This window comes from Salmo trutta, chromosome 28, assembly GCF_901001165.1.
Source record: "Salmo trutta chromosome 28, fSalTru1.1, whole genome shotgun sequence".
In the NCBI taxonomy this organism is placed as follows: domain Eukaryota; kingdom Metazoa; phylum Chordata; class Actinopteri; order Salmoniformes; family Salmonidae; genus Salmo; species Salmo trutta.
In genome coordinates, this window is record NC_042984.1 from 39,274,041 (window position 1) to 39,299,232 (window position 25,192).

The 25,192-nt window shown below is 40.8% G+C and overlaps 1 protein-coding gene across 4 annotated transcripts; it reads right to left on the reverse strand.

The window, feature by feature from the left end:
* Positions 1–18: 18 nt before the first annotated feature.
* On the reverse strand, positions 19–24,870 carry LOC115166197 (poly(rC)-binding protein 2). Of its 4 annotated transcripts, none has more exons than XM_029719973.1 (13): positions 24,705–24,870; positions 23,509–23,626; positions 11,315–11,338; positions 11,187–11,219; positions 10,832–10,948; positions 10,459–10,590; positions 10,177–10,308; positions 9,904–9,978; positions 9,021–9,080; positions 1,846–1,918; positions 1,679–1,734; positions 1,297–1,466; positions 19–1,169 (listed from the first exon to the last, which is right to left on the reverse strand). In XM_029719973.1, exons 2-13 carry the CDS (start codon positions 23,575–23,577, stop codon positions 1,133–1,135), a joined length of 978 nt encoding a protein of 325 aa, XP_029575833.1. In that variant the 5' UTR covers positions 23,578–23,626; positions 24,705–24,870; the 3' UTR covers positions 19–1,132. The 4 variants fall into 4 exon arrangements, with proteins under 4 accessions (XP_029575833.1, XP_029575836.1, XP_029575834.1 ...); XM_029719976.1 differs by having other exon boundaries at positions 9,039–9,080; positions 10,180–10,308; positions 24,705–24,869; XM_029719974.1 differs by having other exon boundaries at positions 10,180–10,308; positions 24,705–24,869.
* Positions 24,871–25,192: the final 322 nt, after the last annotated feature.

Below are 25,192 nucleotides of genomic sequence, written 5' to 3' on the forward strand. Positions count from 1 at the left end.
ACAGCTTACATCCAGGGGTAGTTTTAGCATTTCACATATTTTTATTTACGTATTGAAGTTCTTCAACAATTCAGTTGCACCCAAATCTACAATAGTTTGAAAACGTGAGTTTCTTCATCCTGCAAAGAATAATAAAAAATAAAATCTGATCCAGGCAAAGGAGATAGCAGGAAACTAGTGTTAATTTTAGAATCTTCCTTCTAGTTATTTTTAAATGAATACCTCAAGTCGTATCATATAAAGACACACAATAATTGTTTTGTTTTGCCCCTTGCAGCACCCTCCCACCCCTGCAGTTAAAAAAAATATTTTCTCTATTCAAAACAAATATTCCAACATGATCAATTTTTATCTTCTTAATAATTTCAGAGAAAAGAAATTCATCCCTCTGGCCCGATGTCTCTGGGTTACCATGCCCCACCCACCCTATCAGAATCCAGTACACAATAACAACACTCAAATGTCCTGAATAAGGAAAAAATTTAAACGGATGAAAACAGGAATGACAAAATAATTATACAGCAAATAAAAGAGGTGACAGAATTCAGTTAAAAACACTCCTCATAGAGACGTTTCAGAGACGTTCAGAGACGTTTCAATTAATTCCTGATCTTGTCTTTCGTTACATCTTAAGAGTACATCATTTACACCCCACGTATACCCATACCCACAATGCCTCATTTAGGAAGTTCAGCTTTAAAGAATGGTAAAGATCAGTGAATTCTAACAGGAGGACTGGTGTGTATTAAATAAACAATAAATACAAATCATCAAATACAGGGAAGGAACAGTCCACAACAGCTTGTTATTATTGGGTCTTTTTTTTCTTCTTTTTTTTTTTAACATTTTCTAAGAAAAATCTGACATAAAAAAACATATTCCTTTTCAGATTTTTCCAAAATGTTTCTTCCCCGGCTATTAAGGTCAAAACATAAATACACCAAAAAAATATCTTTAAAAAACTATATGCAAAGGGAATTTAACATAATAAATAAATAAAATACCTTGATGTAATTACAGCTGAGTAGGTAGGTGTTTAACCAAAGGATTGGTTTTTGCATTAACTTTAGCGTGGGACCTCTCGGTAAAAAGTAGGGGGGGTTACGTCAGGTGCTGATGAAGATCCTCCAGGTTAGTTGGCTGCCAGTCCAGTAGCTTCAGATGACAGCCTACAGCAACATAAAAAAACAAGAGGAGATTCAAAAACTAGCCTTAAATGCAAGCCGCTTTGATTTCCTAGTCATATTAGTCCTCTTACTCTGAACCATGACCATATTCCAGCGTGTTGACCCTCACCTGGCGTTGATCAGGTACTCAGCCAGGCTGATGCTGGCAGGGGAGCCGGTGATGGTCACCTGCCTGTCAGAAGAGCCCTCCACTGGGTTGGCGATCTTGATCTGAGCCCCGGACATCTGGCGGATCTCATTGATCTTAGCCCCCTGACGGCCAATGATGCAGCCAATCAACTGAGGCCAAGGAAGGCAAGAGAGAAAGTTTCAGAATACAAGACATTTCAACCACTTATCAGGAGTGTAATGGATTTTAAACAAAAAACCCAGATAAGACAAATATGCTACAACTAACGCTAAACAAATTCCTGAATGATTTACATGAATCTTGGGCTGAAGTATTGAGAACAAGTAAGGAAGAGAATTCCAGAGTGGACGGGGCCACTTACATCGTTCGGAATGGTCAACTCATGGGAACCAGTTTGTGCAGAAGCATCCATCCCAGCTAAAGAGAGAAAACACAAGTCAGATCCTACAAAAGAAAAAATGTTGCACACAATGCAACATAGAAATAAATAAAATGCTTCCCGTCTCTATTCTTCCTCTGTTGACCTACCCTGGAAACCCTGGTTGTTGGGAGCGATGGGGAAAGGGCTCTGCTGCATGGCGAGCTGGTGGAGTTTAGTAAGCTGTGGAGAGAGAGAGATGGATACATGGAGAGGGAGAGATGGAGAGGAAGAGAGAGGAGGGTTGATGAAAGGAGAAAGACAGGAACTATAAGCCAGGAGATACACATGGTTCTGTTCTGCATTAACACACATATACACTACATGACCAAAAGTATGTGGACACCTGCTCGTCAAACATCTCATTCCAAAATCATGGGCATTAATATAGTTGGTCCCCCCTTTGCTGCTATAACAGCCTCCACTCTTCTGGGAAGGCTTTCCACTAGATAAGTGGTTCATTCAACCTCCAGCTGCATAACCCCTCTAGCACCAGGGTCAGCACTCTCAAATGTTTTTTTTTGCCATCATTGTAAGCCTGCCCCACACACACACACACAAAAAAAACAATACATTTATTAAACATAAGAATGAGTGTGAGTTTGTCACTTCCCACAATCCAGGTTGTGACAAAGACCTCTTATAGGACCAGGCCACAAATAATAAATAATTTTGCTCTTTATTTAGCCATCTTACATATAAAACCTTATTTGTTCATCAAAAATTGTGAATAACTCATTGGTTAATGAGAAGGGTGTGCTTGAAAGGATGCACATAACTCTGCAATGTCGGGTTGTATTGTATCTCAGTCTTAAATAATTTTCCACACAGTCTGTGCCTGTATTTAGTTTCATGCTAGTGAGGGCCGAGAATCCACTCTCACATAGGTACGTGGTTGCAAAGGTCATCAGTGTCTTAACAGCGTGATTTGCCAAGGCAAGAAACTCAGAGCAGCCCTATCCAGAAATCTGGCTGTGGCTTCAGAACCGCTTGTTGCAATTTCAATGAGGCCCTCTTGTTCAGATATTGGTAAGTAGACTGGAGGCAGGGCATGAAAGCGATAACGAATCCAGTTGTTTGTGTCGTCCGTTTCGGGAAAGTACCTGTGTATTTGCGCACCCAGCTCACTCAGGTGCTTCACTATATCACATGACATTATCCATAAGCTTGAGTTCATTTGCACACAAAAAAAAATCATACAATGATGGAAAGACCTGTGTGTTGTCCTTGTTAATGCAGACAGAAAAGAGCTTCTTAATCAGCCTGAATTTTGTCACGCATATTGAAAATAGTTGTGAGAGTCCCTATAATCCTAGATTCAGATCATTCAGGCGAGAAAAAACATCACCCAGATAGGCCAGTCGTGTGAGAAACTAGTCATCATGCAAGCGGTCAGACAAGTGAAAATTGTCAGTAAAAGAAAATTAAGTTCGTCTCTCAATTTAAAAAAGTGTCAATACTTGATAACAATTGATAACCAGCGCACTTCTGTATGTTGTAAAAGTGTTACATGGTCGCTGCCCATATCATTGCATAGTGCAGAAAATACACGAGAGTTCAGGGGCCTTGCTTTAACAAGTTAACCATTTTCACTGTAGTGTCCAAAACATCTTCCAAGCTGTCAGGCATTCCCTTGGCAACAAGAGCCTCTCAGTGGATGCTGCAGAGTATCCAAGTGGCATCGGGAGCAACTGCTTGCATGCACATTACCACTCCACTATGTCTCCCTGTCATGGCTTTTGCGCCATCATTACAGATACCAACACATCTTGACCACCAAAGTCCATTTGATGTCAGAAAGCTGTCCAGTACTTTAAAAATATCCTCTCATGTTGTCCTGGTTTCCAGAAGAGGATATCTTCCTTAATTGACCCCCCATAAACGTAACGGACATATACCAGGAGCTGTGCCAGGCCCGCCACGTATGTTGACTCATCCAGCTGTAACGCTTGTATGCGAAGCAGAAATTGTTTCAAAACATCTCCTGCCATGTCACTGATGCGTCGTGAAACAGTGTTGTTTGATGAAGGCACTGTCTGTATAGTTTTTGGCCTTTCCCCCCAGCATTGTCCCAGCTGTATCAGCAGCAGCAGGAAGAATCAAGTCTTCCACAATAGTATGGGCTTGCCTGTCCTAGCCACTCAGTAGCTCACCATATAAGATGCTTTTAGTCCCTTCTTATTAATGGTATCTGTTGCTTTTCTAATTCTTACTACTCGAAAGTCATCTTTATTTTTGATCAAAAAACTCCTGTGGCTTATTTTTCAAATTGTCATGTTTAGTTTCTAAATGTCTGCGCGAGAGTGAAGGAAGGTTTCCCGCGAGAGAGTAACGGTTAATGTGATTGGATGTTAATTATTTGACTAGGCTACCTGTATTTGACATTGGGTTGTTATTTCGCTGAATGGTTTCATTTTATTTTTAGCAATGAAATGAGGCTACTCGGGCGAGAACAAAACCTCACCCAAATGTGTTAAGATTTCCCTTCACTGGAACTAAGGGGCCTAGCCCAAACCATGAAAAACAGCCCCAGACCATTATTCCTCCACCACCAAACTTTACAGTTGACACTATGCATAGGGGCAGGCAGCGTTCTCCTGGCATCCGCCAAACCCAGATTAGTCCGTTGGATTGCCAGATCGTGATTCCTCACTCAAGAAAATGCGTTTCCACTGCTTCAGAGTCCAATGGCGGAGAGCTTAACAGGTGGCATCCTATGACGGTGCCAGGGTTGAAAGTCACTGAGCTCTTCAGTAAGGCCATACTACTACCAATGTTGGTCTATGGCGATTGAATGGCTGTGTGCTCGATTTTATACACCTGTCAGCAACGGGTATGGCTGAACTAGCAGAATCAACTTATTTGAAGGGGTGTCCATATATTTGTGTGTGTGATACATAAATATTTATAAATTGGGTGGGTCGAGCCTGGAATACTGATTGGCTGACAGCCATGGTATATCAGACGCATCCCATGGGTATGACAAAAATACTGCCTTAAATTATGTTGGTAACCAGTTTATAATAGCAATAAGGCACCTCGGGGGTTTGTGGTATATGGCCAAAATACCACGGCTAAGGGATATTTCCAGGCACTCCGCCTTGCGCATAAGAACAGCCCTTAGTTGTGGCATATTGGCCAAATACAACACCCCCTCTGGCCTTATTGCTTAAACACACACGTCAAAAGTTTGGAAACACCTACTCATTAAAGGGTTTTCCTTTATTTTTTTTACAATTTTCTACATTGTAGAATAATAGTGAAGACATCAAAACTATGAAATAACACATGGAATCATGTAATGAAAAAAAGTGTTAAATCAAAATATATTTTATATTTGAGATTCACACTCTTGGCAATTCTCTCAACCAGCTTCACGAGGAATGCTTTCCAAACAGTTTTGAAGAAGTTCCCACATATGCTGAGCACTAGTTGGCTGCTTTTCCTTCACTCTGCGGTCCAACTCATCCCAAACCATCTCAAAATGGGTTGAGGTCGGCTGATTGTCACTTCTTGGTCAAATAGTCCTTACACAGCCTGGAGGTGTGTTGGGTCACTGTCCTGTTGAAAAACAAATTATAGTCCCAAGTGCAAACCAGATGGGATGGCGTCTCGCTGCAGAATGCTGTGGTAGCCATGCTGGTTAAGTGTGGCTTGAATTGTGGCTTGAATTCTAAATAAATCACAGAAAGTGTCACTAGTAAAGCACACCATCACACCTCCATGCAGAGAGCACCTACTCCGCGTTTCACAAAAACAGGGCAGGTGGATAATATACATTTTTTTTAAATTAAATCAAATATGGACTCATCAGACCAAAAGGATAGATTTCCACAGACCTAATGTCCATTGCGCTTGTTTCTTGGCCCAAGCAAGTCTCATCTTCATATTCGTATACTTTAGTAGTGGTTTCTTTGCCGCAATTCGACCATAAAGTCCTGATTCACGCAGTCTCCTCTGAACAGTTGATGTTGAGATGTGTCTGTTACTTGAACTCTGTGAAGCATTTATTTGGGCTGCAATTTCTGAGGCTGGTAACTAATAAACGTATCCTGTGCAGCAGAGGTAATTCTGGGTCTTCCTTTCCTGAGGCGGTCCTCATGAGAGCCAGTTCCATTACAGCGCTTGATGGTTTTTGCGACTGCACTTGAAGAAACTTTCAAAGTTCTTAAAATGTTTTCGCATTGACTGACCTTCATGTCTTAAAGTAATGATGGACTGTCATTTCTCTTTGCTTATTTGAGCTGTTCTTGCCATAATATGGATTTGGTCTTTTACCAAATATCTGCTGTATACCAACCCTACCTTGTTACAACACAACTGATTGGCTCAAACGCATTAAGGAAAGAAAGAAATTCCACAAATTAACTTTTAACAAGGCACACCTGTTCATTGAAATGTATTCCATGTGACTACCTCATGAAGCTGGTTGAGCAAATGCCAAGAGTGTGCAAAGCTGTCATCGAGGCAAAGGGTGGCTACTTTGAAGAATGTCAAATATAAAACTGATTGGTTTAACACCTTTTTGGTTACTACATGATTCCATGTGTTATTTCATAGTTTTGATGTCTTCACTATTACTCTACAATGTAGAAAATAGTGAAAATAAAGAAAAACCCTTAAACGAGTAGGTGTCCAAACCTTTGAATGATACATACACTATACCAAACATTAGGAACACATTCCTAATATTGCCCTCTGAAAAGCCTCAATTTGCCGGGACATGGCTCTACAAGGCGTCGAAAGCGGTTCACAAGGATGCTGGCCCATGACTCCAATGCTTCCCAATGGCTGGATGTCCTTTGGGTGATTGACCATTCTTGATGCAAAACGGGAAACTGTTGAGCGTGAAAAACAGCGCTGTACTTCTTGACATAAACCGGTGCGCCTGGCACCTACTACCGTACCCCGTTTTAAAGGCACTTCAATCTTTTGTCTTGCCGATTCACCCTCAATGGCACACATACACAATCTCAACTGTCTCAAGGCTTAAACATCCTTCTTTAACCGGTCTCATTACCTTCATCTACATTGATTGATATGGGATCATGGTTTCACCTGGTCAGTCTATGTTATGGAAAGAGCAGGTGTTAATGTTTTGTATAATCAGCGTCGGAAGTTTACATACACTTAGGTTAGAGTCATTAAAACACATTTTTTTCAACCACTCCACAAATTTCTTGTAAACAAACTATAGTTTTGGCAAGTCGGTTAGGACATCTACTTTGCGCATGACACAAGTCCTTTTCCCAACAATTGTTTACAGACAGATTATTTCACTTATAATTCACTGTATCACAACTCCAGTGGGTCAGACGTTTACGTACACTAAGTTGACTGTGCCTTTAAACAGCTTGGAAAATTCCAGCAAATGATGTCATGCTTTAGAAGCTTCTGATAGGCTAATTGACATTATTTGAGTCAATTGGAGGTGTACTTGTGGATGTATTTCAAGGCCTACCTTCAAACTCAGTGCCACTTTGCTTGACATCATGGGAAAATCAAAAGAAATCAGCCAAGACCTCACAAAAAAAATCTGAGACCTCCACAAGTCTGGTTCATTCTTGGGAGCAATTTCCAAACACCTGAAGCTCCCACATTCATCTGTATAAACAATAGTACGTAAGTATAAACACCATGGGACCACGCAGCTGTCATACCGCTCAGGAAGGAGATGCGTTCTGTCTCCTGGAGATTAACGTACTTTGGTGCGAAAAGTGCAAATAAATCCCAGAACAACATCAAAGGACCTTGTGAAGATGCTGGAGGAAACGCGTACAAAAGTATCTATATCCACAGTAAAACGAGTCCTATATCGGCATAACCTGAAAGGCTGCTCAGCAAGGAAAAAGACACTGCTCCAAAACCGCCATTAAAAAGCCAGACTACAATCTGCATCTGCACATGGGGACAAAGATCATACTTTTTGGAGAAATGTCCTCTGGTCTGATGAAACAAAAATAGAACTGTTTGGCCGTAATGACCATTGTTATGTTTGGAGGAAAAAGGGGAGGCTTGCAAGCCGAAGAACACCATCCCAACCGTGAAGCACGGGGGTGGGCAGCATCATGTTGTGGGGGTGCTTTGTTGGCAGGAGGGACTGGTGCACCTCACAAAATAGATGGCATCATGAGGGAGGAAAATTATGTGGACATATTGAAGCAACATCTCAAGACATCAGTCAGGAAGTTAAAGCTTGGTCGCAAATGGGTCTTCCAAATGAACAATGACCCCAAGCATACTTCCAAAGTTGTGGCAAAACGGCTTAAGGACAACAAAGTCAAGGTATTGGAATGGCCATCACAAAGCCCTGACCTCAATCCTATAGAACATTTGTGGGCAGAACTGAAAAAGTGTGTGGGAGCATGGAGGCCTACAAACCTGACTCAGTTACACCAGCTCTGTCAGGAGGAATGGGCCAAAATTCACCCAGCTTATTGTGGGAAGCTTGTGGAAGGCTACCTGTGAAGTTTGACCCAAGTTAAACAATTTAAAGGCAATGCTACCAAATACTAATTGAGTGTATGTAAACTTCTGACCCACTGGGAATGTGATGAAAGAAATAAAAGCTGAAAAAAAAAAAAAAAATCACTCTACTATTATTCTGACATTTCACATTCTTAAAATAATGTGGTGATCCTAACTGACCTAAAACGGAATTTGTACTAGGATTAAAATGTCAGGAATTGTGAAAAACGTTTAAATGTATTTGGCTAAGGTGTATGTAAACTTCCAACTTCAACTGTATATAGCCATACCATTAGGGATGCACATAAAAATCTGTCCAACACCGATAAATTATTTGTGGCTCAGATTTAACACTGAAATATATGGACAAAATACTGGCTATGAAATCATCCTATACTGATATATTTCTTTAGGCAATTATCAACCGATACAAAGGCTGAAATACTGTGCAGCCCTACTTCCCAGCAACAGTCAAAAATGTGCAGTCCCAAAGAAATTGTGCACGTCAACACGAAACAATAGATTGATTGACAGTTAAGGCTAGCATCACAAACAAATTTGACAAAGCCCAATTTTAGAATATCTCCCAACCATAATCAAGGCTGCAAAGAAATTAAACAATACACATGGCAACAAACAAAAAAATGTAAAAGTACCAGTAGGCCTTAGCAATGCATCACTGCAGTGCATTTACTGATTGAAACTTAAAAATGGAAGTAGAGTGGTTGGGGGGAAGAAAGAAGGTACAGCATGTAATAGAGGGTGGGTGCCATGACTACCCAGGAGGGTTGATGTGTAGATATATGGGCTCACTTACAGAATGACCTTCACTTACGTCAGGCTGTGGAATGGCGTGCTGTCCTTGGACAGCGTATGCCTGCAATGAGAGAAAAACACTTAAGAGGGTGCATGGGAAATGGGCACAAAAAGCACACTCACAGGCTGTAGTATCCTGGAGACCCATGGCTGCGTTTAGACAGGCAGCTCAATTATGATCTTTTGGGCACTAATTGGGCTTTTGACCAATCAGATCGGCTCTGACAAAGATCTGATGTGATTGGTCTAAAGACCAATTAGTGGGGGAAAAAATATCCGAATTGGGCTACTGTCTAAATGCAGCCATGTCCTTGGATGACTGGAATGAGAACGCTATGGGGTAATTCAGACAACACCATACACAACAAGGATATGGACACATGGGTGACGCATATAGCCTAGTGGTTAGAGCGTTGGGCCAGTAACCGAAAGGTTTCTAGATCGAATCCATGAGCTGACAAGGTAAAAGACTGTCGTTCTGCCCCTGAACAAGGCAGTTAACACACTGTTCCTAGGCTGTTATTGTAAATAAGAATTTGTTCTTAACTGACTTGCCTAGTTAAATAAAAAATATGCACCCTCCAGCTAGTATTCAACCTATCTGACAGCTCAGCTACTCTACAACTACTGGAGGGGATTTCTCTCCCCTAACATAGAAACTCTGGAGGCCATTTGGCAATGGTGCTGACATCTGCACAGTGCAGAATAACACACTACTGAAATGTAGAAACAGACTTAAAAATGCAGTGTTATTCCACTTCCCTTAAACAACTGACAATGCTACCATTTTTTTTTAAAGGGACACTTAATTAGAAAACAACTGACATATGATTTACAGAGTAATTAGTTGATTAATTACAGATGAATGAGGTTGGTTTATTTACCTGACCTCCCGCAAATATGACAGGAGAGCCTGAGGGTTTGGGCCTGTAAGGGATGGTTACACCCTTAGGCGGAGACTGAGGAGAGAAACAAAATCAACCATTAAGAACTGGAAAATCTACATAAGCGGTAGTTATTTTGAAGACACCTCAATGTAGGACTAATATATATATATATATATATATTAAAATAAAAATCAGGAAGCTAAGCAACATCTCTGATGAAATAGAAAGACAAGACAAAAAGGGGGCAGTGCGCAATGGTTCCCATACTACTACCTCGAGCATGACGACACAGATCTGCTTGACACACTCGATGATGGACTGGGGGGTCCCTGCAATGGTGATGGCACGCTCTGTGGAGTTAGGCAGCATGTCCCCTGCCACCTGTACCTGAGCTCCTGTCGACTGGAGAAAGAGAGACAGGTAGGAGGGAGGGTCAACATTAAGTGTTCAGAGTTGTCTTTAGAATATCTGGTGGCACAGTTCATCTAGAGACCGGGGGTGATCATTTCTAATTAGCATAATAACATACTTGTGTGGGTGTACTGTACGTACCTCTCTGATCTCTTTGATCTTGCAGCCGCCCTTGCCGATGAGGGAGCCACACTGGCTGGCAGGCACAACGATGCGCAGGGTGACTGGCGGTTTGCTGGTGGCCGTGCTGTTAGTCATCGAGCTGCTGATGTCCTGTAGGGAATCGAACGGAAAAACAAGATACACCGCTGAGGATGGCTTCAGTCCCAAGGCTAGGACTTACAGATTTTTTTCAGGATCTTTACTACGCAAAATCTGAATTGCTACGTATCTTACTCTAAAATGGTGTACTGTTCATGGGTGCGCAAAAAATATTTCAGTTTCTTAGTAATAGGTTTCCAGCCTGATTGAAATGTTCTATGGCTTATTTAAAATCTGTAGTTAAGAGTCAAACCTCCTCCAGCTTCTCGATGATCATGGAGAAGGCTTTAAAGATGGCTGTGGTGGGGCCTGCCAGGGTGATGATCCTCTCTGGGCAGTTCCCCTCAGAGATGTTGATACGAGCACCACTCTGCACAAGACAAACAGTCACGTGGACATGACATGTTATTCATGTGTTTGCTTATTAAAATCTTACTCTAAATCTTACTCTAAAATATTAAGACAATATATTTAATTGCATTTACACATTCAGCCCTGGCCTGATTTTGGTTGCATGAGTCATCAGAATCAGTACAAAATGTCTAGAATTGGCCACTTCTCTCAAACTCCTTTCAATACGTCAATCCATGCAATGACGGACAACTCACCTCCTCTCTCATCTTCTTCACAGACTCTCCTTTCTGCACAGAAAGCACAATGTTTAAACAACAGTCACAGCCATGAATGAAAAGTGCAAAGCCGAACACAGTGAGAAACATCAGGAAGGCACACTCACCTTGCCAATAATGCTTCCAACTTCCTGCAGACAAGAAAACCATAACACATTAAAATCAGTAATCCATATATATTCACTTTACAAAAGCTTTACTCAAGATTGAAATAACCCCATTTTGTAGTATTTTCTATTATAGGCAAGTCATCCATGTAGTGTGCAAGGTAAGGTTTATGCTAGTCCCGGGTGACCGACTCAAGACAGTGGCTGTAGCAAAAGATTAGGTTTATATTAGTCTCGCGTTGCCATACCTCCAAAATCACGTTGTCGTCATGCCACCGTTGAAGGTCTACAGAATTTATTGCAAACATTTGATGTTTTTGAAGATTTTGATTGGACGTTACATTTCAAGAAGCTCCCGAGTGGCGCAGCGGGTCTAAGACACTGCATCTCAGTGCTAGAGGCGTCACTAGACCCTGGTTCGATTCCAGGCTGTATCACAACCTGCAATGATTGGGACTCCCGTAGGGTGGCGGACAATAGGCCCAGCGTCGTCCGGGTTAGGGTTTGGCCGTCATTGTAAATAAGAATTTATTCTTAACCGACTTGCGTAGTTAAAGAAAAGTTTCAAAATAGAAATAAAAAAACCCTCACACGCCCGTAGAAGGGGTGATGTGTGTTATGTGCGTCACCGTTTTCCGCCCGGGTAGTTGTTGCCTACGCTAGTGCTTGTTTTAAAGTTATCAAGGGTGGCCGATTGTCTGCGATTTATATTTATTGAAATTTCAAGTGGATTGTGCTCTGGTGACAGACCTTTTCCGCCATTCGTCCACATGGCGGCTGAACGTATTCAATAAACAAATACATGTAAAATAATAATGTTTTACCACGTATTATTAGCTAAGCTAGCTGGCGACAGTAGGCCACTTTGTAGGCTAACTCAACTGAGCTGCTAGCTTGCTAACTTTACACAGTGTTTAGCTAAGTGAATTAAAATGTAATCAGCTAGCTAACCGTCTCCAATTGCATTTGTAGATAAAAATACATAGAAGAGGGTGAAATTACAGCTCCAGCTGTCAGAAAAGGGAGATTGTAGGCTACTGGATAGGGCAGGTCATTTTGTGGAGACATTATGGAAAGATTCTCCAGTTCCAGTCCCTAGGGGGGAAACCTTTGAGGACAGAGAGATAATAGCGACATAACATTCAGGGTTGTCTAATTTGAGTAGAATGAAGCCCGTTTCTTTGTCATGTTTTCGGTTGGATGTACAGGGCCCAGCCCAGCAATAACACACCTGACTCAACTTATCAAATCTAATTATGTGATAATCAATTGTGCTATTGCTGGGATGGAATAGATGTCTGCTCACCCAGGATCAGTGGAGCAAACACACGGCCACCGCTGGTATGGAGTTTTTTTTGTTCACCTGAAATGAGGCTTTAGTCATAATCCCAATAAAGAGGGGAGGGGGTTCTGTCTGTAATGCGTCCATGTTACATTCTCAAATGAAAATGTAAAAACATTCATATATATCGTGCATCCCTAATAAATATCGGAATCAGCCGATATTAGCTAAAAATGCCAACGTCGGTATCGGCCCGATGTCTAGTTTGACGCCGATGTGAAAAACCGATGTCAAAGCTGACATGCATACCTATATAAACGTAGGTAGACGACGTAAAGACGCCACGTAAAATGTAGCGCTACACGTGCAACACAGCATTCCTAACCTAGCCCACAATGTCTGCTATGTGGATCAAGCCGTCAACAAGTCGAGCAGTCATTTGAAAGAGTAAGAACATTTCAGCGAGACAACTCAAAGGCAAAATCCATTAAAACGGCAAGTTAAAGGGATTCATTGCCCTTGACAATCAACCGTTCTCTGTCGTGGGTGACGTTGGCTTTCGCGACTGGTCGAGCACCAGTACACACTAACGTTACCAAGTGCGCTATTGTTCAGATGATGCCCTACCGGAGTTACACAGTAATAGCGTCACTGCTATTAGCTTCACGACATTAACTCACTGCCAACTGTGTAGGGCAAACTTAACATGTGTAAATATTTGTATGAACATAAGATTCAACAACTGAGACATAACCTTAACAAGTTCCACAGACGTGGCTAACAGAAATGGAATAATGTGTCCCTGAACAAAGGGGGGGGGGGTCAAAATCAAAAGTAACAGTCAATGCAGCTGGTGGCCACACCAGATACTAAGTACTGCAGTGCATCTCCTCCTCATGGACTGCACCAGATGTGCCAGTTCTTGAGATTTTACCCCCTCTTCCATCAAGGCACCTGCAAGTTACCGGACATTTCTGGGGGGGAATGGCCCTAGCCCTCACCCTCCGATCCAACAGGTCCCAGGCGTGCTCAATGGGATTGAGATCCGGGCTCTTTGCTGGCCATGGCAGAACACTGACATTCCTGCCTTGCAGGAAATCACGCACAGAACGAGCAGTATGGCTGGTGGCATTGTCATGCTGGAGGGTCATGTCAGGATGAGCCTGCAGAAAGGGTATCACATGAGGGAGAAGGATGTCTTCCCTGTAACGCACAGCGTTGAGATTGCCTGCAATGACAACAAGCTCAGTCCGATGATGCTGTGACACACCGCCCCAGACCATGACGGACCCTCCACCTCGATCCCGCTCCTGGAGTACAGGCCTCGGTGTAACGCTCATTCCTTGGACGATAATTCGTAAAAAAACGCGTTTATCTTTGAAAGACAGGGTCCTGAAAAGGGGACGTTTATTTTTTTTGTTGCTGAGTTTACTATGGAACGCCGTTTGGGTCTTTGCGTGCCAAAAAAGACACGTCAAATAACAATATTTGACAATAACACTATTTGACGCATTAAATAAGCTTTTAATTCGACACATCAAATAACAGTTCTATTATAGAATGTTGTGTGTTCTGAATTTCAACGTGCAAGCCAAGCGCCACCACTACTATCAGTAGCACTGTCAAAGCTGTACAAAAAAAGTCTGCAAACAAGCAAACACCGGCCACGAACGATGTGTTTACAATACTGTGTCGGTAATAAAGCATTATTTGTTTGACCGCAACTTCTGGGGTACCTAGCTAGCACCAATACAACCAGCCTGAAAACAATAACCAGTAGAAACGGCAGTCATTTTCACCATTCTTAGCCATGATTTAGGAATCCTTGTGAGTAATTATTAGCTAGGTAGCCACTTGTTGTTCGCCTATTGAAATTGATCTTCAGTTCATGAAAAATAAAAAGCTAACCAGCTACTTAATTAACCCTGTTGCCCAAAGCTAACGTTATAAACAGCCAGCTAGCTTCATCTGGTTAGTGAGGCTCGACCTGACCGGGTTATGTGTTGTGAAGCTAGCCACAATAAGGATTAGGCACAATAGTGGCATTTGCGGTTGGCTTTCAAAATAAAAGCACCTCTTTGAAAGTGATGCAGAAGGTTACAAATTGGTGGAATTATGCCATATTTAGACGAGATAATGTTAAACAAGGTTGGAATGTGAAGCAATGAAATGGGGTATCAGTCTACTCGGTGACACCCACAGAACACAACTGTGAAGAGTTTACGCAAATTTTAGCATTGTAGCTCTTATCGCGGGACTGTGACTGTGTGAAATCACCTCCCAAGTCAGCCTATTGTGTGTATTGGACATTCATATTGCACTGTACAGCTTTACCTAAGGATTGGGGATCAATGATATGGGGTAACAATCTTCTCAATACCCAATATATCCTCCCCACCACCCCAGTATTGTTTTTCCTCAGAATTAGTGTTCAAAACACTTAGGTTGAAAATAAATGTGGCTCAAGTCACAGCTGTTTCAGAGTCCCGCAATAAGAGCTACGATGCCAATGTTCTCTGGGTGTTACTGAGTAGACTGATACCCCATGTCATTGATCCACAATCCATAGGTAAGGCTGTGCAGTGAAATAAGTATGGCCCCAATGCAATTCAAAAGTATAATACATCCAGTATGATTTCAACAAATGATTGTCTTTTGTTGACTTTATATAATATTCCAGCCTCGTTTAGCATGATCTATTCAATTATGGCATAATTCTACTATTTGTATTCATTTGCATCACTGTCAATGGCATACTTTTATTTTGAAGGCTAACCGCAAAGTCCACTATTGTGGCTAATCCTTATTGTGGCTAGTTTCCGACCACCATGAATCAAATAACAACTGTCTTATAAATTAGGGTTATTTTAGATGACACCTAGCTATATAATTAGCTAGCTAACGATAGCTACTGAAACAGATTGTCGTTTTGCCATGTTTTTGGGGAAGAACATTGTTTGCATCCATGAGCTAGATAGCTTTTGTTTATGACCAGCACTGTAGGTGCGCGAGACAACTTTACCAGCATCATAGCATACGTATCGATGAATTGTTGTGACATGAAATACGAGTGATAGTGTAATCAATGTGTAATAACTACGTGAAAAATGTATGAACGCCTTAAATTATGTGACGTGCATATTCAAGACACGCAAAGACCCGAACGGCATTCCATAGAAATCCTGGCTGAGAATTAAACGACTGAACAACAAAACAGCACAGCAAGAAACTGAAAGAAATAGGTTTTGATTATGTTTTACTGGTAATGGGGACATACGTAAATGCCACCCAAAAAACATTTTTGGTCAGTGTGGTGTGTGTAACCTTTATTTAACTAGGCAAGTCAGTTAATTGAGAACAAATTCTTATTTACAGTGACGGCCCGGACGACGCTGGGCCAACTGTGCGCCGCCCTATGGGACTCCCAATCCCGGCCGGATGTGATAGAGCCTGGATTCAAACCAGGGACTGTAGTGACGCATCTGGAAAAGAGATGCAGTGCCTTAGACTGCTGCGTCCATGTGTGTGTTACCTATTTAACTGTACTAGAATGCTTAAAATGCCGCAATTGTTTTTTTTAGGAAAATATTTTTTGGCAAGGGAAATATTGGGTATCGGCTAAAAATGTAATATCAGTGCATCACTCGTTCAAGGGTTTTTTATTTTTACTATATTGTAGAATAATAATGAAGACAAACTATGAAATAGCACATATGGAATAATCTAGTAACCAAAAAGCATTAAACAAATCAAAATATATATTTTACATTTGAGATTCTTCAAAGTAGCCAGACTTTGCCAAGAGTGTGCAAAGCTGTCAAAGGCATTCTCTCAACCAGTTTCATGAGGTAGTCACCTGGAATACATTTCAATTAACAGGTGTACCTTGTTAAAAGTTAATTTGTGGAATTTCCTTCTTAATGTGTTTGATCCAATCAGTTGTGATGTGACAAGGTAGGGGTGGTATACAGAAGATAGCCCTATATAGACCAAGTCCATATTATGGCAAGAACAGCTCAAATAAGCAAAGAGAAACGACAGTCCATCATTTAAGACGAAGGTCAGTCAATGGGGAAAATCTCAAGAACTTTGAAAGTTTCTTCAAGTCCAGTCGCAAAAACCATCAAGCGCTATGATGAAACTGGCTCTCATGAGGACCGCCACAGGAAAATAAGACCCAGAGTTACCACTGCTGCAGAGGATAAGTTCATTAGACTTAACTGCACCTCAGAAATTGCAGCCCAAATAAATGCTTCACCGAGTTCAAGTAACAGACACATCAACATCAACTGTTAAGAGGATACTGCGTGAATCAGGCCTTCATGGTCAAATTGCTGCAAAGAAACCACCACTAAAGGATACCAATAAGAAGAAGAGACTTGCTTGGGCCAAGAAACACGAGCAATGGACATTAGACTGGTGGAAATCTGTCCTTTGGTCTGATGAGTCCAAATTTGAGATGTTTTAATACAACTGCCGTGTCTTTGAGACGCAGAGTAGGTGAATGGATGATATCCGCTTCACGGGTTCCCACCGTGAAGCACGGAGGAGGAGGTGTGATGGTGCTTTGCTGGTGACACGGTCGGTGATTTATTTAGAATTCAAGATACACTTAACCAGCATAGCATTCTGCAGTGATACGCCATCCCATCTGGTTTACGCTTAGTGGGACTATCATTTGCTTTTCAACAGGACACCTCCAGGTTGTGTAAGGGTTATTTGACCAAGGAGGAGAGTGATGAGTGCTGCATCAGATGACCTGGCCGAACTCAACCCAATTGAGATGGTTTGGGATGAGCTGGACTGCAGAGTGAAGGAAAAGCAGCCAACAAGTGCTCAGCATATGTGGTAACTCCTTCAAGACTGTTGGAAAAGCATTCCAGGTGAAGCTGGTTGAGAGAATGCCAAGAGTGTGCAAAGCTGTCATCAAGGCAAAGAGTGGCTACTTTGAAGAGTCTCAAATATAAAATATATTCTGATTTGTTTAACACTTTTTTATTACTACATGATTCCATAGTTTTGCTGTCTTCGCTATTATTCTACAATGTGGAAAATAGTAAAAATAAAAACCCTTGAATGAGTACGTGTCCAAACTTTTGACTGGTACTGTGTGTACAAATGCATTTCTCTGGGCTATAGTAGTAAAGGCCACATTTTTGGCCCAGAGAAATGCATCGAATAACACATTCATAAATGGCAAAAAGACAGTGAAAATAAATCATAAGAAACAAGGTTTTGAAGTGTGTCTGTCCTATATCTGGGAGATAGAAGAAAGTTCAGGATAGATAGATTTTTAAAAAACTTATTTAACCTCTCTGGCGCATGTGGGACGAACTCGTCCCACCTACGTAACAGCCACTGAAATCCAGTGGCGCGATTTTTGAATCGTTAGAAATACTATTACTTCAATTTCTCAAACATATGACTATTTTACAGCTATTTAAAGACAAGAATCTCGTTAATCTAACCCCACTGTCCGATTTCAAAAAGGCTTTACAACGAAAGCAAAACATTAGATTATGTCAGCAGAGTGCCCAGCCAGAAATAATCAGACACCCATTTTTCAAGCTAGCATATCATGTCACATAAACCCAAACCACAGCTAAATGCAGCACTAACCTTTTATGATCTTCATCAGATGACACACCTAGGACATTGTGTTATACAATACATGCATGTCTGTTCAATCAAGTTCATATTTATATCAAAAAACAGCTTTTTACATTAGCATGTGACGTTCAGAAAAAGCATAACCCCCGCAAACATCCGGGGAATTTACTAACAGTTTGCTAAATTACTCACGATAAACGTTCACAAAAAGCATAACAATTATTTTAAGAATTATAGATACATTACTCCTCTATGCACTCGATATGTCCGATTTTAAAATAGCTTTTCGGATGAAGCACATTTTGCAATAATCTAAGTACATAGCCCGGCATCACAGGGCTAGCTATTTAGACACCCACCCAGGTCAGCCTCCACCAAAATCACATTTCCTATAAGAAAATTGTTCTTACCTTGCTTGTTCTTCGTCAGAATACACTGCCAGGACTTCTACTTCAATAACAAAATGTTGGTTTGGTCCCAAATAATCCATCGTTATATCCAAACAGCGACGTTTTGTTCGTGAGTTCTAGACACTATCAGAATGCAACATCACGGTCTCGCGCATTGGCGTGACAAAAAATGTCTAAATATTCCATTACCGTACTTCGAAGCATGTCAACCGCTGTTTAAAACCAATTTTTATGCCATTTATCTCGTAGAAAAGTGATAATATTCCGACCGGGAATATGCATTGAGCCTAAACAGCCGAATAAAATTTCTCCTCAGGAGCGAATCGTGCACGCGCCTCATTCAAAGGTCCTCTGAGCCGCCACTTGCCAAAGGCGATAATGTGTTTCAGCCTGAGGCTGCCTCGTCAACCTTCAGGTATTTCCCGGGTTCTGAGAGCCTATCGGAGCCCTGGGAATTGTCACGTTACAGCTAAGATCCTTACTTTTCAATAAACAGATGCAAGACGTACGACTCCTTGTCAGACAGGGTACTTCCTGCTTGAAACCTTGTCAGGTTTTTGCCTGCCATAGGAGTTCTGTTATACTCACAGACACCATTCAAACAGTTTTAGAAAATTCAGAGTGTTTTCTATCCAAACCTGAACAATAATATGCATATTCTAGCTTCTGAGTTGGTGTAGGAGGCAGTTAAAAATGGGCACATATTTTTTCCAAAATTCTCAATACTGCCCCCTATCCCAAACAGGTTAACCCCTTTTTGGGTAGGCCAAAACGACCTTCATACTTCCATTTTTTTTTTTTTGCTGGTACTGGTTACCTTCAGACAAGTCCTGTGACACTTGCAAAACGGAGAACACCATCGGGTTTGTGAGAATCTGCCTTTCCACAGTCAGGTCACATTAGTTTGTAGCCCAAACGGTTCTAACGCTACAAACAGAAGTTGGCACGTCGACCGATTAATCGGAATGGCCGATTAATTAGGGCCGATTTCAAGTTTTCATAACAGCCGGTAATTGGCATTTTTGGACACCGATTATGGCCGATTACATTGCACTCCACGAGGAGACTGCGTGGCAGGCTGACTATCTGCTATGTGAGTGCAGCAAGGAGCCAAGGTAAGGCATTAAACTTATCTTATAAAAACAATCAATCTTAACATAAATCACTAGTTAACTACACATGGTTGATGATATTACTAGTTTATCTAGCTTGTCCTGCGTTGCATATAATCGATGCGATGCCTGGTAATTTATCGTTGAATCACAGCCTACTTCGCCAAACAGGTGATTTAACAAGCGCATTCGTGAAAAAAAAGCACTGTCGTTGCATCAATGTGTACCTAACCATAAACACCAAAGCCTTTCTTAAAATAAATACACAAGTATATGTTTTTAAATTGTGTCACTTCTCTTGCGTTCTGTGCAAGCAGAGTCAGGGTGCAGCAGTTTGGGCCGCCTGGATCCTTGCAAACTGTGTGAAGACCATTTCTTCCTAACAAAGACCATAATTCATTTGCCAGAATATGACATAACATTGAAGGTTGTGCAATGTAACAGCAATATTTAGACTTAGGGATGCCACCCGTTAGATAAAATACGGAACGGTTCCGTATTTCACTGAAAGAATAAACGTCTTGTTTTCGAAATGATAGTTTCCGGATTTGACCATATTAATGACCTAAGGCTCGTATTTCTGTGTGTTATTATATTATAATTAAGTCTATGATTTGATAGAGCAGTCTGACTGAGCAGTGGTTGGCAGCAGCAGGCTCGTAAGCATTCATTCAAACTTTCCTGCATTTGCCAGCAGCTCTTCGCTGTGCTTCAAGCATTGCGCTATTTATGACTTCAAGCCGATCAACTCCCGAGATTAGGCTGGCAATACTAAAGTACCTATTAGAACTAGAGGTCGGCCGATTATGATTTTTCAACGACGATACCGATTATTGGCAGTCCAAAAAAGCCGATACCGATTAATCGGCCGATTTTTCTTTGCAATTTATTTGTAATAATGACAATTACAACAATACTGAATGAACACTTATTTTAACAATATAACATCAATAAAATCAATTTAGCCTCAAATAAATTATGAAACATGTTCAATTTGGTTGAAATAATGCAAAAACAAAGTGTTGGAGAAGAAAGTAAAAGTGCAATATGTGCCATGTAAGAAAGCTAACGTTTAAGTTCCTTGCTCAGAACATGAGAACATATGAAAGCTGGTGGTTCCTTTTAACATGAGTCTTCAATATTCCCAGGTAAGAAGTTTTAGGTTGTAGTTATTATAGGAATTATAGGACTATTTCTCTCTATACGATTTGTATTTCATATACCTTTGACTATTGGATGTTCTTATAGGCACTTTAGTATTGCCAGTGTAACAGTATAGCTTCCGTCCCTCTCCTCGCTCCTTCCTGGGCTCGAACCAGGAACACATCGACAACAACTCAGTCAGACTGCTCTATGAAATCATAGACTTAATTATAACATAACACACAGAAATATGAGCCTTAGGTCATTAATATGGTCGAATCCGGAAACTATCACGTTTATTCTTTCAGTGAAATACAGAACCGTTCCGTATTTTATCTAACGGGTGGCATCCATAGTCTAAATATTCCTGTTACATTGCACAACCTTCAATGTTATGTCATAATTACGTAAAATTCTGGCAAATTAGTTCGCAACGAGCCAGGAGGCCCAAACTGTTGCATATACCCTGACTCTGCGTGCAATGAACGCAAGAGAAGTGACACAATTTCACCTGGTTAATATTGCCTGCCAACCTGGATTTCTTTTAGCTAAATATGCAGGTTTAAAAATACACACTTCTGTGTATTGATTTTAAGAAAGGCATTGATGTTTATGGTTAGGTACATTCGTGCAACGATTGTGCTTTTTTCGCAAATGCGCTTTTGTTAAATCATCCCCCGTTTGGCGAAGTCGGCTGTCTTTGTTAGGAAGAAATAGTCTTCACAGTTCGCAACAAGCCAGGCTGCCCAAACTGCTGCATATACCCTGACTCTGTTGCAAGAGAAGTGACACATTTTCCCTAGTTAAAAGAAATTCATGTTAGCAGGCAATATTAACTAAATATGCAGGTTTAAAAATATATACTTGTGTATTGATTTTAAGAAAGGCATTGATGTTTATGGTTAGGTACACGTTGGAGCAACGTGTACCTAAGCGATTATATGCAACACAGGACAGGCTAGATAAACTAGTAATATCATCAACCATGTGTAGTTAACTAGTGTTTATGATTGATTGATTGTTTTTTTTATAAGATAAGTTTAATGCTAGCTAGCAACTTACCTTGGCTTCTTACTGCATTCGCGTAACAGGCAGGCTCTTCGTGAAGTGCAATGTAAAGCAGGTGGTTAGAGCGTTAGACTAGTTAACCGTAAGGTTGCCAGATTGAATCCCCGAGCCGACAAATTAAAAATCTGTCGTTCTGCCCCTAAACAAGGCAGTTAACCCACCGTTCCTAGGCCATCATTGAAAATAAGAACGTGTTCTTAACTGACTTGCCTAGTTAAATAAAAGGTGTAAAAAAAAAGTATAATAAAAAAATTCTGCCAAATCGGTGTCCAAAAATACCGACTTCCAATTGTTATGAAAACTTGAAATCGGCCCTAATTAAATCGGTCAACCTCTAATTAGAACATCCAATAGTCAAAGGTATATGAAATACAACTGGTATAGAGAGCATCGTCCTATAATAACTACAACCTATATCTTCTTACCTGGGAATATTGAAGACTCATGTTAAAAGGAACCACCAGCTTTCATATGTTCTGAGCAAGAAACTTAAACGTTAGCTTTTTTACATGGCACATATTGCACTTTTACTTTCTTCTCCAACACTTTGTTTTTGCATTATTTAAACCAAATTGAACACGTTTCATTATTTATTTGAGACTAAATTGATTTTATTGATGTATTATATTAAGTGAAAATAAGTGTTCATTCAGTATATAATATATAAATATATATAAATATATATATATATATATACACACATACATACATATACATACATATAAATAAAATATCGGCCGATTAATCGGTATCGGAGTTGAAAATTCATAATCAGTCGACCTCTAACATCAACAATACCGACTTCAGACGAGTCCTCTGACACTCGTAGGGGTCATAGAGCTAAACGGAGAACACCATCGTGATTGCAGTTGTTCCCATAGATGGAGCAACCATGTACAGTCGATGTATCACTGACCCTGGATAAGGTTTCGACTCTGCTAACACAACTAACCTTTTAGGTCAATAATATGCCGTTTTTATGAAAAAGTAGTTGGCTTCATAATCTTAAGAGGAATTTAACTAGCTAGCTTACAAGGTTAACTGACTTTTCTCAAAACTAACCCCATTGTGGCCAGCTACTTATTGTCCCTCATGCTAGCCTTTACAGCCATATATCACTTCAGAAAAGTCCATAGTAAATATACTGATATGGCCATTGTAGAACATTTCTCCGCTCTGGTTGCAGCTTTAGCTCATCTCGAAATAACAAAAATGCTTAGAAAACCAGCGTGCTGCAAATGTTCAAAAATGTTTTGTGACCAGTGCTTGTTTTGTTTATATTTTTAGTCCTCACGTACTGTTGCTCCTACGGTACTAATCTGGTGCGCACCTTTGGAGCTCCGCCCAAGCATGGCATTTCATTAGTTTGACGTGTTGCGAGGAGTCTGATACACCGGGTTCCGGCCCGTCTAGCCGATTTTTGCAATGGAACTTCCACAGGCTTCCACAGGAAGCCTGGTTCATGACGATGCTATGTTTATGCTGACTACACAGTAATGAATGAGGTGTGAATGGAAACACCAGTGTAATGGTCATAACTCTTATCGTCCATCTCCTGTGCACACTCACCTTTCCATGCATAAGGAGTCTAATGGTTAGGGTGACATTGAGCCCTCCTTCAATCACACCGGTGTCCATAGTTGTTGTAGTGTCTGAAGTCTATATTCGCCAAGAAGTAGTATTTGGTCTTCAAGACAAGAGGGAGCAGAGAGAAAAAAAACACAAGTATTAAGTTACAGATGGCAAACAACTGATGAAAAAAATCTATTCAAGCAAGAAACCAACCAGTACTACTGACTTACATTTTTACAAGTAGTAATTTACCATTTAACAGATTCCAGAGCAACTTGCAGTTAGTCCATTCATCTTACAATAGCTAGGTGAGACAACCACATTTCAGTCATAATAAGTACATTTTACAAGATTTAGCTAATTTACTTATATTGGTTATGCTAAAAACAGTGAAACTAGCTCCTGAGAGTGCTAACCAGGGCATAGTTTCCTTAAAAGCATCCTAAGACTAAGTTCATCGAATAAGTGAATCCCATTGCTGAACTTGATTCATTACACCCAAGGTCCACTAACTCTGCTCATATTGCAGTGTATTGATTCAGATATAGTGGAGCTAATGATTATGCAGCGAGGAAACCAGACGTAGCTACTATTTATTATTTACACCATGAAAATACATAACACCGATTTAACAAAGCTAACGTTTGCTTACTAGTTAGCTAGTACTAGTCTGTAACTGCTAGACAGCGTAACGCTAACAAATTACTTAAGCATAGCTAAAAAATTGTACGTTCATTATTTTTGGATAACCAGATTGCTCGTTATAGCGGAAATAAATTGTAAAAAAAAGCCAACTGACGTTAGTTAGTTCCAGTTGCCTGTATGTAGTATGATAATTAGTTAGCTAACGTTAGCTTGCCTGCTAGCAGCATTGCTAGCTAGTAACATTGGCTAGTTGCCTAAAGTTTGAAAACCTAAAGTTGATGAACCAATGAATGAAAAACGGTCCCTACTCAGTCTTGGTAGAATATGGATAGCTTCATCAATATTACTGCTCAATAGCTAGCTAGAAACGGATAGTAGCAGCTAACGTAGCTAATCAAATCAGAATGAGCGCAATGCTAGCCAGCTAGCCTAGCATGTGACGATAATCCGCTATTCTGAATGCTGCGGCCTAGGTCCTGAATCATTCAGGCGCAGTTAGCTCTGTCCTTCACACTCCAAAGAAAATTCAGTAGTTAGGGCAGCCTTACCTGACAGTCCCGTGAGGTGTGTTTAGGGGGAGGGTAGGGTAGAAGGGGAGAGGTTCGGGAGGGAATTTTAAAAGGATTCGGGGAAGAGGGAAGAGACGCTGCTACTTGATCGGGCTCCACTCTCCTGCTTAGCACAAAAGACAACAAAATGAAAATCGTTCAACTTTCACCTTTAACCCGATCCTCCCCCACGATTTAACCCCGCCCACTAAAAACCTTGGCCCTCGTCATAATATTGCTCAGTTGGCAAACACACTGAGGTAATGGGCACAGTCCCACACATTGGTGCTGATAAATAGATAGGTTTTTACAAGCCATTTTTGAAAATATAAAATATAGATTTTGGCTGTGCTGAGTGACTATATGACGGCCATATGAACAACAAGAAACACATTTAGCTAAGAAATATATTTTGTACTTTTCTTGCATTTTTTGGTATCTTATTATTTTGTTGTGAATCAACAGTAAAGAAGGGTCTTACGTTTGTG